This window comes from Syzygium oleosum, unplaced genomic scaffold, assembly GCF_021117445.2.
Source record: "Syzygium oleosum isolate NSW1041296 unplaced genomic scaffold, Sole_v2.1 Sole_v2.33, whole genome shotgun sequence".
Taxonomy (NCBI): Eukaryota; Viridiplantae; Streptophyta; class Magnoliopsida; order Myrtales; family Myrtaceae; genus Syzygium; species Syzygium oleosum.
The window spans coordinates 1,900,651-1,915,189 of NW_026607517.1; the positions used below are offsets into that span (position 1 = coordinate 1,900,651).

Here is a 14,539-nt window from a genome sequence, read left to right on the forward strand (position 1 = left end):
AAGACACATGAATTCAACCAAATATTCAATTGGGCGAATAAAAAACTATCCATGGCCCAAAACCACGGACTTGCTATATTTCAAAGCCAAGAGGGTATCGCTATACTACGGATCTCATCACCCAATAGATGAACTCAACTGCCATATTGACCTCAACCCTGGATTGGAATTTCCTCAAAGATCCTAAATGATACTTCTCCAACATCAAGACTGGTTCGTCAAATAGTACCAAAAAACTTATCAATATCAAAACTTGGCTTCATACATGTACTCTGACTTGGCATTCACAATCCAATCACGTCTCTGCCCCCAGGATAAAACGAAGCCGTTATTTTAGAATATTCTCGAGTGATATCCTTCACCTTGTCCCTCACGTTTTGACAGTATTCATGGCCACCGAAGGACATCAATTATTGCTCTCTCACACGAAACAGGACACTTTTATGGTCTTCTTCAACCAACCCATCATTCTTTCTCTTCTTTTATTTATACCCATTTGCTTCTCTTCTGAATCAATGCACCAAAATTAGTAAAGGTCCAAACTTTCGATCCCATCAAGAACTCGCGCTACTTTCGATCAAGAAGTGTTCCTTTGCTCGTGGTCAAGATGTCTGCACTGGTGGAGATGTGGGAGAATGAGCTGGGAAAGCTAAGAGAGAAGGTCTGGTTCAAGAAGTTAGCCTTGCACAAATCAAAGCAGGAAGATGAAGTTGCCAATAAAGGAGGAGAAGTCGGAGACAATAAGGACAAGGCAGAAGGCACAGGCGTCCAGAGAGAGACCACATTGTCCGAGGACACTCTCTTTTTGCTTATGGATCGTTTTACCCCCTCGTAACAATTGCACAGATGTTTTCTCCTGTATAAAGTTTCAATGATAATTTATTGGGGATATGCATGCGGGATCTATATGCATAAAAGTTCAGGTTATGCGCCAATTAACGCCCTTTGAAGATTTAAGCCGATACTTTTGCTTGGCTTATTCTCAACCAGTGCGATTATAATTCACCTATAACCACCATAAACTCGATAAAATCAAACCACCTGACAGATGAAGAAGATACGGTAATCCCCGGATTCTTTCGAGTGACGCGAAGCCTACTCTTTCACCCATTACAGTATGAGGCTCCAGCGTCAGGAATGTGAATCGGCAAGTATATTCAAGTATAGACCCTGTTTCTATAATCAATATGGAAAACGATATGGCCAAATTAGTTCTCTCATTCATTCATCCAGAGAACAGTTTACTGTAAGAGACGCATTTCATTCTACATTTACATGAGTACATCTTCTGAATGCATCACAAGAAAGAACAAAAAATCGAAGCTATTCCACTTCATATGATTTACGTATGTGCCAGTATATATCGACTAAAGTCTATGGAGCCACGCCTTCTTAATTAGGCATAACCAGACTGTTGCCGATTGTGAGAGTGAAAACCTATAAAAGAGACCAAATAACTAAGAGGTGCTTGTCTCCAAACTTGCAGAAGATTCCTCGTTGATGATTGTGATATCTTCTTCGTCCCAATTCATAATGTCCCTCGCATACTTAAGAGATTCATCTACACTATCCTGCTCAAGTCCTGTAACTAGGGACACATGCAGCTTGCGTTCGGTAAGCGAATGGAAGAGCCATTTGAACTTCGCTGCCATGTAGTGGAAAGCACGTTGTGCCAATGAAGGAGCCGGATTAACATAAGTCCCATTATTGTGGTCATGGCTGATCACTGGATGGAAATCACAAAACCATTCACATTGAGTTAAAGGAGACTGCTCAATCTTTTCTTCGAGCAGATCGAACTTGTTCATAATCAAAAGGAAGTCCTTTTTATAGAAGGTCGGATGAGTGATGATGCTTTCAAAAAGCTGCTTGCTTGCCATCATCTTGTTTACCGGTAATCCTTTATTGTCCTCATAGAACTCGTCGTAGTCTGTCAATGAGATGCAGAACAAGACGATATTAACGTCTTCAAACATCTCCAACCACTTGCAGTTTTCCCCTAGGCTTCTAGGATGCACCCGGATGAGTTGGTACCTACAGATTCAAGCAAGCTATGTCATATAGAGTATAATTTACCGAAATTCTGCAAACTCTGACCAGTGCGCTCCTGCCAATTCAAGTAAATTGCTCGCTTAATTTGCCAAACATCATGTATCAACCTGACTGACCATACTTCGATAGTTTGATGAACTGACAAGTAGTAGCTGATGGTGATTTTCTATCTAGTGCATTTTGGTGTGACATTTGTCCGAGGAGCAACAATGAAGAAACAATTAGGTCCAGAGCACAAAAATGCCACTTAAATCTACCAAATTGTCTGATAACAGTTCTTTCCGGTATATTAAGAGAACACACAATTATTGTTTTAGCTCCTAAAGTTTTGGCTGTCGTCTCAGATAGTAAACTAGTTAAACTGCAGGCCCATTTAGTAGCTTATCATTGATTGCTATACAGGCTAGTCCTAGCACTTAATCAATTAAATTTGGATGAAAAATAGCTGATTTACCAAATTCACTCAACCATATTCAAATTTGTGGTTGACAAAATCAACAAGCAATGTGTAGTGAAGAAGATTGTACGTCATCTTGCCGTAGCACTGATCAATAGAGCCTATGATGTATCCATCTGATTTTGCTGGCGTGGGAAATGAAAATTCCATGCTAGCAAGACCATTAGAAGAGGTGATTCCCTCTGCATACAGAATATCCATATCAGAGGGCTCGTACTCTTCTTTTGAAATCTCAACAGCCTGATAAGAAAGAGAGTCTAAGTTGACGAGACAGAGCAGTCAAATCTGTGACTATATTTGCACAGAATACAAAGCTGGAATCAAATATGTCTAGGACATTGAGAAAGTGCCTTTTTTGTAATAGTTATTTCAATAAAAAAAAAACATATTTTGCAACGTAGGTGAAATCGTGATTTATTATCAACTCTGGAAGCATACAAAAAATGGCAAACCCACAAGAAAGGTACAAGGACAGGAAAAGGATCTTTTTTAAGACTAGAACTGCAAGATAATCAGAACAGAGATCAAGATGCGCAACCTCACCCACTCCAGAGAATATGTAGCCACTCTAGGGAGCTTTTCTAATTCGTTCCTTCGGTCGTATGTGGCTTGAATGGCTTCATCCTTCCACAGTTCCTCAATAAAAGGTGAGTATGCATGACTGGCAGAAAGAAATATGGCTTCTAGATTGCCATATGCTATTACCTTGAGAAGCCAATCTGAGAATCCTTTCAGCTTTGAGGCCATGGAATAGGTCAACTTAGTTTCCTTCGGATACATTTTCTCTGTCAATTGACTAGTAACTAGTCCAGCTGATCCAGAAGAAGAAATACATATGAAAACAAGTAGATTAATTTATGCTAGGACATTTTAGAGCATGTAACTTTCCGAATGCCTCACATCCCATTGCTCAGTGCTGTAAAAGAACCCAGAGTAACTGTCCGAACTCCAGAGGAAGTAATGCAGTTAAGAGAGAGGTTCAAAAGATGCAGTCAATCCTTATATTATACCTGAAGAGCGGCATCCATCAATCATCAGTTCTTTTCCCTTCTCCCTTGAGCTTCCTCTTTCGAACCGTTCGCAACCTACAAGAAATATGCCAAGATCTGACTATGACTATTTCCATCATCACAGAGGAATATATGAAGAGGCGAAGGCAGCTTTCTTCACAACATACCCGAAGAACTGGGTTGGTCAATTAACGGGCTTTTCCCCTTCCCCTTCAAAGTTTCCTCTTCAAATCTCTCACGTCCTTCGAGCAGTATGCCCAGATAGCAGCATAGATTGCTCTGGATCATTAACTTAATATTTTGACGTTCATCTTCAGAAAAGGGGACACCATACAGAATCTTGGCCTGAAATTAGTACATAATTGACTAAAAGTCACATAGACAGCATTATACCCCTGAACTTAACACTGCTTCGCTTGACATCAAGATTAACAAAGCTGTTGGGTCTACCTAGAAAAGCACATGATGGAGCATGAATCACTGCTAGTCTAAGATTAATCAAAGCTTAGAACTGTTCTAACTAATCTAACCTGCTTGAATATAGTGCTTGTGCCGGATTTATCAAAGCCGACCAGAAGCAGTTTGTGATGAAGATCATTCTGGCCACGGCTGTCTTTGGTCATTTCTTCACCAGATTTTGCATTATCCGGAGGAATTGGCAAAGACAAGATTGCACAGACTAGCTTTGTCCTAGTCTGTAGATGGAAACACCAAGCATCGCCAGAAGTTCAATAAATAAAAGAAGATAGAGAATCACTATAAAAAAAATTCCACATCATCACCAAGGACTTACCTTGTCCCAAATACGGCCTTTAGCATACCTCTGCCCCTCTATCTGATAGGTTCCATCTGCAGCCACCCAAAAATGAGGTCTTCCTTCGCATAGAATTCCAGCTGACTGCAAAAATTCAAGAACAAGTTTTCAGTCGATTGTCATAGTATGAATTGCATGTCAAGCAGAGTGAAATAATGCCTAGACAATCACCTTGAGCATCCAAACCTCTTCTTTCGTAATTTCCCGGTTATTAATCAGTACGTCTGTGTTTCCGTTGCTAGCATCTCTTTTGATGTAACCCCCAACATTTAACTGGGCACTGATTATTTGGCATGGTTTCTGCCCCTCCTGTCAAATTGACCAAGATTCAACATCATCAGCTTTCTTCGTAGTGTGACAAAAGATGACATGCAATGATAAGTTATAAGAGACGGAAGAATCAAAACAAGCTCAACTAAGCTAAATCTCAAACTCACCTTACCCCAAAACCCAGCTACTTTATCATACCAGCAGTATCCTGGCCTTAGCTTTTTCGGAGGATTGGGCAGCCCCGCAGCCGAAGCAACTCTTTATCATCAAGAGCCTCACCATTCAAGTAAACAAGGTTTGGAGGGATTTGATTTGCTGGGCACGATACCTCAGAGCTCATTATTTGCTTGATTTCTGATTCTGGCAAGAGCCACTTTAGTATTCTAGAACATTTCCCCAAGTTACTTCGCTTCATTTCATCAATCCTAAAGCCTATGCAGGTGACGCATTTTCTGCCCTCAGACATAGATCCCATAGCTCTTAATACACATTTCTGACAATACTTTGCATCGCAAACAATGCAAACTTCTTTTTCTGTGAATCTATTCCCTTTAAAGCAGCAGTGGCATGACCCTTTCTTTCCATTATTTTCAGCTCTTTGCTTCACAGGGAAACTGTCGGCCTCATTAAAAACCGATTCTTCGTCGAAAATATCAGCTGAGTCCGGATCTCTGGAAGTGACAGTAGATGGTTTCTTGACGTGGAAGTGACAGTAGCTGAGTCCAGATTGCATTTGCATATTGGCTTCCGCAAAATCATCAGGTAAATTCGGGAAATGCGAGGTTTCAGATACAATATTCGTCTCATCCTTGTTCGGCATCTCCTCCACAGCTCCTCCGTCCCTGACGCACGACATGGAGATGAGAAGTAAAATTTTTTCCACAGAGAATCGACCATTTCAAGCAGAACTAGGGACGATGATCAGGTTTCTAGCAACCTGGCTGGCAAAAGACGACCGACAATGACTGTACCTGAACCGATCCTGGAGTTGCAATTCGCCGAATCTGCTGACGACGCCGATGCAACCACTTCAAGCTCAAGGAGACGGCAAAAGCAAGAAGGCCGGCGGCGAGCCGGGCCGAGTGTGGAGGAAATCATCATCGATGACGAAAGTGTAGTACTTGAACACCATCGGAAGTGGTGGGGGAAGGGATCGGACTGGCGTGGATGATGAATCGAGCGGGAAGGAAGGAAGTCGTTCGTTCCTGACTTTGGCTTTTGAAGTAGGAAGTCAACCGAGGAGGTGTTGACTCTCCGTCGTCCTGGAAAGCGGGAAACGGTGGCAACCCTGTCCTCTAGGACTTGGTGGGAAACTTCCACCTGGACCCCAACGTATTTTTAAAAGTTGGATATAATATTTGCCTTGGGTCATAATCTTATTTTTTACATTCTCGGTCATCTGTAGGTAAAAATGCTTACGCATTGTCAGTCGACTCAGTACTGAGGCGCATGGAGATGAAACTAGATGGCCGAGATATTGATGAAACCAGGTAAAATTTTTGTTGATTCTTCATACTTTGTGTTAATTTTGTATTCACAGCAATATATCTTATTCTCAGAGAAGTGAGCTCAGAGAAGTGAGCTCAGAGAAGTGAGCACAGCGGAGCAGTGGATTATCTAATATAAGCAAGCTACTAGCGGGGATAACCTTTGCAACATGTATGAAGGGTGGACACCGTGGATTTGAGTTTGCGACAACGGTGATTCGGATGGGATTTGGGAGCTGCATTCTCAAAACATCACATGGTGCAATGTGCAGCACACTGCATTTGCATGCAAATTCCAACTTCTGAAGTCAATGGAGCCAAAATGGATTCGAGCAACACTGGGAATAAGCAAATGGTGTGTCAAAGTGCTGGTCGAACTTGTCTCAAATCTCGCTGTCTGGTGAGTGAGTTGCAGTACATTGATTGCCAGGTTAACTTGGCACTTTGGTTTGGGCTTGGACTGGGAATATAATTTCTGCTCATCCTGGATTGAGACATATAGGTCCGAATTACTTGGACTCGCATCGAGAGACACCATGTGATGGGAGTGCTTTACGCCTCTCCTCTCTCCCTGGGAATTGGTGGTCTCTCCGAGTCTCACAGCAGGAAGTTCTTGTCTGGTTTTTCTTCTTTTGATGATGATGGCAGCACGAGGACTTGAAGAAGAGCCATTTTTTTTCTCCTGGTTCCATCAGCTGGATATCGTTCTGTAGCCGGAGGAGCCTTCCAAGTTCTTGATTGGTTTATAGAGTTGGAAAGATGGACAGCTTTGGATGCTTACACCGCACGTTGCGAAGGCTAATCAGTTCTCTGGAGAATGATGGCCAGGGCATGTCCAGTGGGAAAGCAACCAAAAGAAGGACAACTGTTTCCGGAAACAATTCATTGTATCACATCAGAACATTTGCGGCCCCATCAGGAGATTTATGGGGTTTAGGCAGGTGCACACGTTCCCTCCAACTCTAGGACGAGCTCTCTAGTTCCGTGAAAATGGGTGATGGCTGCATGTCGAGCACTACGGTTCTTCCAGTTCCTTTTGCATTCTCAGTGATAATGCGGTTGCGGGCCAAGTTATATCACGTTATGAGCAACTGCAGTGTGTTGCGTATTTTGTAGTTGAACTATGTTCTTTCCAAACTGTCGCCTTATCGGATGAAATTGTGCCTGCCTATTGAATCATGTTATTGGATATTTCGAATAGGACACATGAATTCAACCAAATACTCAATCGGACTAATAACAAACGATCCATGTTCCAAAACCACGGACTAAATGTTCAGAATTGGCGAATTTCAGATGGCGGTAGTAAATTTTTCAAGTATGTTAGTAGCTATCAGTTTGCATCACTGCCTTCTGAACCAAGAAGGTATCGCTATACGACGGATCTCTTCACCCAATAAATGAACTCAACTGCTATATTGTCCTCAACCCTGTATTGGAATTTCCTCAATGTGACGCCCCAGAGCGTCACGTGCGATACGTGTCTTTACCAAAAAATTTTTTTTTTGAAAGAAAGCCAAATGGAAAATGTGTTCGTGAAGGGAAAGAAGAAGGGAGCAGACGTGAAGAACAGGAGGAAGAGAAATGTTCTGTAGCTCTTATCTCCCAAAATTTCACCATAATTAAATGTATTTTGGGGTCACATTTATTTACTTGGGTTAAAGGCTATAATAGCAAGTAACTATGGTTATATCTAGATAATAACTTGCTAGGGTCAAAATGCAATAGGTCATGCATGATGTCATATTTTAATTAGGCATGTGACAAAATAGAGTGAAAATTAAGACATTTATTCATGCTAATAAAATGACAAATAGCATAATTTAATTGAATAGAGGAAGATATTAAAGTATTTTGGGTATATATTATACATTGCGGTAAATAAATAGAGAAATCGGTGTTCGTTTGAAATGCCGGTAATTCAGAAAATTATTTTGAAATCGCTAAAATCATAAATAAAAAGTATAGCATAGAAATAAAATTTTTAATGCTTGAAATTCATGCGATACGTAATTTGGAACGTATCAGTCCCCGTTGACAATTACTAAATTAATTTTATTACCTTAATAATCTCACTACTAATGTCCTAAATATTAGAAACTACGAAAAAAATTGCGGATGTCACACTCAAAGCTCCCAAATGATACTTCTCCAATATCAAGACTGGTTCGTCTAATAGTACCAAAAAACTGATCAATATCAGAAGTTGGCTTCATACATGTACTCTGACTGGGCATTCACAATCCAGTCACGTCTCTGCCCCCAGGATAAAAAGAAGCCGTTATTTTAGAATATTCTCGAGCGATATCCTTCACCTTGTCCTCACGTTTTGACAGTAGTCATGGCTACCGACGGACATCAATTATTGTTCTGCAACGCGAAACAGGACACTTTTATGGTCTTCTTCAACCAACCCATCACTCTTTCTCTTCTTTTATTTATACCCGTCTGCTTCTCTTCCGATATCCATGCACCAAAATTAGTAAAGATCCAAACTTTCGATCCCATCAAGAACTTGTGCTGCTTTCGATTAAGAAGTGCTCCTTTGTTTGGGGTCAAGATGTCTGCATTGGTGGAGATGTGGGAGAATGAGCTGGGAAAGCTAAGAGAGACGGTCTGGTTCAGGAAGTTGGTCTTGCACAAATCAAAGCATGAAGAGGAAGTTGCCAATAAAGGAGGTGAAGTCGAAGACAAGAAAGACAAGGTAGAAGGCAAAGGCGTCCAGACAGAGACCGCATTGTCCGAGGACACTATGTTTGCTTATGGATCGTTTTACATTAACAGGTGTTTTCTCCTGTATGAAGTTATAATGACAATCTATCAAGGATATGCACGCATGATTTACATGCATAAAAGTTCAGGTTATGCACCATCCAACGCCATCTGAAAATGTAAACCGCAACTTTTGCTTGGCTAATTCTCAATCAGTGCGATTATAATTCACCTATAACCACCATAAACTAGATAAGATCAAACCACCTGACAGATGAAGAAGATATGGTAATCCCCGGATTCTTTCGAGTGACGCAAAGCCTACTCTTTCACCCATTACAGTATGAGGCTCCAGAGTCAGGAATGTGAATCTGCAATTCTATTCAAGTATAGACCCTGTTTCTATAATCAATATGGAAAACGATACGTCCAAAATAGTTCTTTCATTCATTCATCCAGAGAACAGTTACTGTAAGAGACGCATTTCATTCTGCATCTACATGATTACATCTTCTGAATGCATAATAAGAAAGAATAAAATATCCAAGCTAGTCCACTTCTTATGATTTACCTTTGTGCCAGTATATATTGACTAAGCCACGCCTTCTTAATTAGGCATAACCAGATGGTCGCCGATTGGGAGAGTGAAAAACTATAAAGAGACAGAGAACTAAGAGGTGCTTCCCTCCAAACTTGTGGAATATTCCTCGTTGATGAAAGTGATATCTTCTTTGTCCCAATTCATAATCTCCCTCGCATACTTAAGAGATTCATCTACACTGTCCTGCTCAAGTCCCGCAACTAGGGAAACATACAGCTTGCGTTCGGTAAGCGAATGGAAGAGCTGTTTGAACTTCACTGCCATGTAGTGGAAAGCACTTTGTGCCAATGAAGGAGCCGGATTAACATAAGTCCCGATATTGCGGCTATAGCTGGTCACTGGATCGAAATCACAAAACCATTCACATTGAGTTAAAGAAGACTGCACAATCTTTTCTTCGAGCAGATCGAACTTGTTCATAATCAAAAGGAAGTCCTTTTCATAGAAGGACGGATGAGTGACTACGCTTTCAAAAAGCTGCTTGCTTGCCATCATCTTGTTTATCAGTGATCCTTTTTTGTCATCATAGGACTCGTCGTAGTCTGTCAATGAGACACAGAACAAGACAATATTAATGTCTTCAAACATCTCCAACCACTTGCTGTTTTCCCCTAGGCTTCTAGGATGCACCCTGATGAGTTGGTACCTACAGATTCAACCAAGCTATGTCATATGGAGTATAGTTTACCAAAATTCTGCAAACTCTGGCTAGTACGATCCTGCCAAGTCAAGTGAATTGCGTGCTTAATTTGCAAAACATCATATATTAAACTGGTTGACCATAATTTAGTAGTTTGATGAACTTAAAAGAATTAGTAGTTGGTGGTGATTTTCAATCAAGTGCATTTTGGTGTGACATTTGTCTGAGGAGGAACAATGAAGAAACAATTAGGTCCAGAACACAAAAATGCCACTTAAATCTCCCAATTTGTCTGATAACTGTTCTTTCGGGTCATTAAGAGAACACAGAATTATTGTTTTAGCTACTAAAGTTTTGTCTATCATCTCAGATAGTAAACTAGTTAAGCTGCATGCTTATCTAGAAGCTTATCGTTGATTGCTATACAGGCTAGTCCTAGCGCTTCATCAATTAAATTTAGATGAAAAATAGCTGATTTACCAGATAACTCAACCATAGTCAAGTCTGGGGTTGACAAAATCAACAAGCAATGTGTAGTGAAGAAGATTGTACCTCATCATGCTGTAGTGCTGATCAATAGAGTCTATGTTTCCATCTGATTTTGCTGGCGTGGGAAATGAAAATTCCACGCTTGCAAGACCATTAGAAGAGGTGATTCCCTCTGCATACAGAATATCCATATCAGAGGGCTCGTACTCTTCTTTTGAAATCTCAACAGCCTGATAAGAAAGAGAGTCTAAGTTGGCAAGACAGAGCAGTCAAATCTGTGATTATAGTTGCATAGAATACAAAGTTGGAATCAAATATGTCCAGGCCATTGAAAAAGTGCCTTTTTTATAGTAGTTATTTAAAAAAAAAAACATATTTTGCAACGTAGGTGAAATTGTGATTTATTATCGACTCTGGAGTGAAGAATACAAAAACGGCGAACCCACAAATTAAGAAAGGTACAAGGACAGGAAAAGGATCTTATTTAAGGCTAGAACTGCAAGATAATCAGAACAGAGATCAAGATGTGCGACCTCACCCGATTCAGAAAATATGTAGCCACTCTAGGGAGCTTTTCTAACTCATTCCTTCGGTTGTATGTGGCTTGAATGGCTTCATCCTCCCACAGTTCCTCAATAAGAGGTGAAAATTCATGACTGGCAGAAAGAACGATGGCTTCCAGATTGCCAGATGCTATTACCTTGAGAAGCCAATCTGAGAATGCTTTCAGCTTTGAGCCCATGGAATAGGTCGACTTAGTTTCCTTCGGATACATTTTCTCTGTCAATTGATTAGTAATTAGTCCAGCTGATCCAGAAGAAGAAATACATATGAAAACAAGTAGATTAATTTATGCTAGGACATTTTAGAGCATGTAACTTTCCAAATGCCTAATCCCATCGCTCAGTGCTGTAAAAGAACCCGGAGCAACTGTTCGAACTCCAGAGGAAGTAATGCAGTTAAGAGAGACGTTCAAAAGATGCAGTCAATCCTTATATTATACCTGAAGAGCGGCATCCATCAATCATCAGTCCTTTCCCCTTCTCCCTTGAGCTTCCTCTTTCAAACCGTTCGCGACCTACAAGATATATGCCAAGATCTGACTATGACTATTTCCATCATCACAGAGGAATATATGAAGAGGCGAAGGCAGCTTTCTTCACAACATACCCGAAGAACTGGGTTGGTCAATTAACGGGCTTTTCCCCTTCCCCTTCAAAGCTTCCGCTTCAAATCTCTCACGTCCTTCGAGCAGTATGCCCAGATAGCAGTATAGATTACTCTGGATCACTAACTTAATTTTTTCACGTTCATCTTCAGAAAAGGGGACACCATACAGAATCTCAGCCTGAAATTAGTACATAATTGACTAAAAGTCACAAAAACAGCATTATATCTCTGAACTTAACACTGCTTCGCTTGACATCAAGATTGACAAAGCTGTTGGGTCTACCTAGAAAAGCACATGATGGAACATGAATCACTACTTGTCTAAGATTAATCAAAGCTTAGAACTGTTCTAACTAATCTAACCTGCTTGAATATAGTGCTTGTGCCGGATTTATCAAAGCCGACCAGAAGCAGTTTGTGATGAAGATCACTCTGGCCACGGCTGTCTTTGGTCGTTTCTTCACCAGATTTTGCATTATCCGGAGGAATTGGCAAAGACAAGATTGCACAGACTAGCTTTGTCTTAGTCTGTAGATGGAAACACCAAGCATCGCCAGAAGTTCAATAAATAAAAGAAGATAGAGAATCACTATAACAAAAATTCCACATCATCACCAAGGACTTACCTTGTCCCATATAAGGCCTTTAGCATTCTTCTGCCCCGCTTCCTGATAGGATCCATCTGCACTCACCCAAAAATGAGGTCTTCCTTCGCATGGAATTCCAGCTGACTGCAAAAATTCAAGAACAAGCGTTCAGTCGATTGTCATAGGATGAATTGCATGTCAAGCAGAGTGAAATAATGCCTAGAGAATCACCTTGAGCATCCAAACCTCTTCTTTCGTAATTTCTCGGCTATTAATCAATACGTCTGTGTTTCCGTTGCTAGCTTCTCTTTTAATGTGACCCCCAACATTTAACTGGGCACTGATTATTTGGCATGGTTTCTGCCCCTCCTGTCAAATTGACCAAGATTCAACATCGTCAGCTTTCTTCGTAGCGTGACAAAAGATGACATGCAATGATAAGTTACAAGAGACGGAAGAATCAAAACAAGCTCAACTATGCTAAATCTCAAACTCACCTTACCCCAAAACCCAGCTACTTTATCATACCAGTAGTATCCTGGCCTCAGCTTTTTCGGAGGATTTGGGCAGCCCCGCAGCTGAAGCAACTCTTTATCATCAAGAGCCTCACCATTCACATAAACAAGGTTTGGAGGGATTTGATTTGCTGGGCACAATACCTCAGAGCTCATTATTTGCTTGATTTCTGATTCTGGCAAGAGCCACTTTAGTATTCTAGAACATTTCCCCAAGTCACTTCGCTTCATTTCATCGATCCTAAAGCCTATGCAGGTGACGCATTTTCTTCCCTCAGGCATAGATCCCATAGCTCTTAATACACATGTCTGACAATACTTTGCATCGCAAACAATGCAAACTTCCTTTTCTGTGAATCTATTCCCTTTAAAGCAGCGGTAGCATGACCCTTTCTTTCCATTATTTTCAGCTCTTTGCTTCACAGGGAAACTATCGACCTCATTAAAAACCGATTCTTCGTCAAAAATATTAGCTGAGTCTGGATCTCTGGAAATGGCAGTAGATGGTTTCTTGACCTGGAAGTGACAGTAGCTGAGACCAGATTGCATTTGCATATTGGCTTCTGCAAAACCATCAGGTAAATTCGGCAAATGCGAGGTTTCAGCTATAATATTCGTCTCATCCTCGTTCCGCATCTCCACCACGGCTCCTCCGTCCCTGACGCACGACATGGAGATGAGAAGTAAAATTTTTTAAACAGAGAATCGACGATCTCAAGCAGCACTAGGGAGGATGATCAGGTTCCTAGCAACCGGGCTTGCAAAAGACGACCGACAAGGACCGTACCTGGATCGATCCCGGAGTTGCAATTCGCCGAATCTGCTGACGACGCCGATGCAACCACTGCAAGCTTGAGGAGATGGCGAAAGCGAGAAGGCTGGCGGCGAGCCGGGCCGAGTGTTGAGGAAATCATCGTTGATGACGAAAGTGTAGTACTTGAACACCATCGGAAGTGGCGGAGGATGAAGGGATCGGACTGGCGTGGATGATGAATCGAGCGAGAAGGAAGGAACTCGTTCGTTCCTGACTTTGGCTTTCGAAGTAGGAAGAGTCAACCGAGGAGGTGTTGACTCTCCGTCGTCCTGGAAAGAAAGTAGGAAACGGGGAAACGGGTGGCGACCCTGTCCTCCTGGACTTGGAGGGAAACTTCCACCTGGACCCCAACGGATTTTTAAAAGTTGGATGTGTTATTTGCCTCTCTTTTTCTCTTGTCTTGATCAAAAAGTGGGATTGATTTTTTTATTTTTATTTTTAAAAGAGAAGGAAAAAGAAGTGTTATAAAAAGAGGGGAAGGGAAAAGAAAGAACAAGAGGAAGGAAGAAGGAAAAGGGAAAGAAAATGAAGAACAGGAAAGGCGAGAGAAGAGTTTACGCGTGCATGCTTAGTCTCGTCAGGTCGGATCGATTGCGCGTCGCAACGCCTGGTAAGTGCTCGCGCCCTCCGTCCTTCCAATCGGAGGAGTTTTCGGAATTAGGGCTTAAATTCGAAGTTCGGTGGAATTCGAGTTGTGAAGTTCGACTTTTTTAGCTGTTTGAGCCGTAGCATTTTATGGAAATGGTGGATTACGGCGTTGTGGAGCCGTGGGGTTTGACTGTGTTTAAGGAGATAATCATTTCTTATAATTATTGACAAAGGAATTACAAGAATATATATATGATCAAACCCTCGTAAAATAACTATTTTACCCTCACTAATATATTTATTAACACTCCCTCTTAAGTTGGGATGTAAATA

General features: G+C 41.3%; 1 protein-coding gene and 1 pseudogene across 1 annotated transcript; both read right to left on the reverse strand.

Moving 5' to 3' along the window:
- Window positions 1–1,200: 1,200 nt before the first annotated feature.
- On the reverse strand, window positions 1,201–5,961 carry LOC115666058 (extra-large guanine nucleotide-binding protein 1-like; annotated as a pseudogene).
- Window positions 5,962–9,339: 3,378 nt separating this feature from the next.
- Window positions 9,340–13,899, reverse strand: LOC130135460 (extra-large guanine nucleotide-binding protein 1-like). Its single transcript, XM_056304787.1, has 11 exons — window positions 13,592–13,899; window positions 12,949–13,462; window positions 12,787–12,867; window positions 12,521–12,658; window positions 12,329–12,433; window positions 12,066–12,230; window positions 11,703–11,880; window positions 11,536–11,610; window positions 11,071–11,312; window positions 10,596–10,762; window positions 9,340–10,049 (listed from the first exon to the last, which is right to left on the reverse strand). Exons 1-11 carry the CDS (start codon window positions 13,750–13,752, stop codon window positions 9,473–9,475), a joined length of 2,403 nt encoding a protein of 800 aa, XP_056160762.1. The 5' UTR covers window positions 13,753–13,899; the 3' UTR covers window positions 9,340–9,472.
- Between the last annotated feature and the right edge of the window lie 640 nt (window positions 13,900–14,539).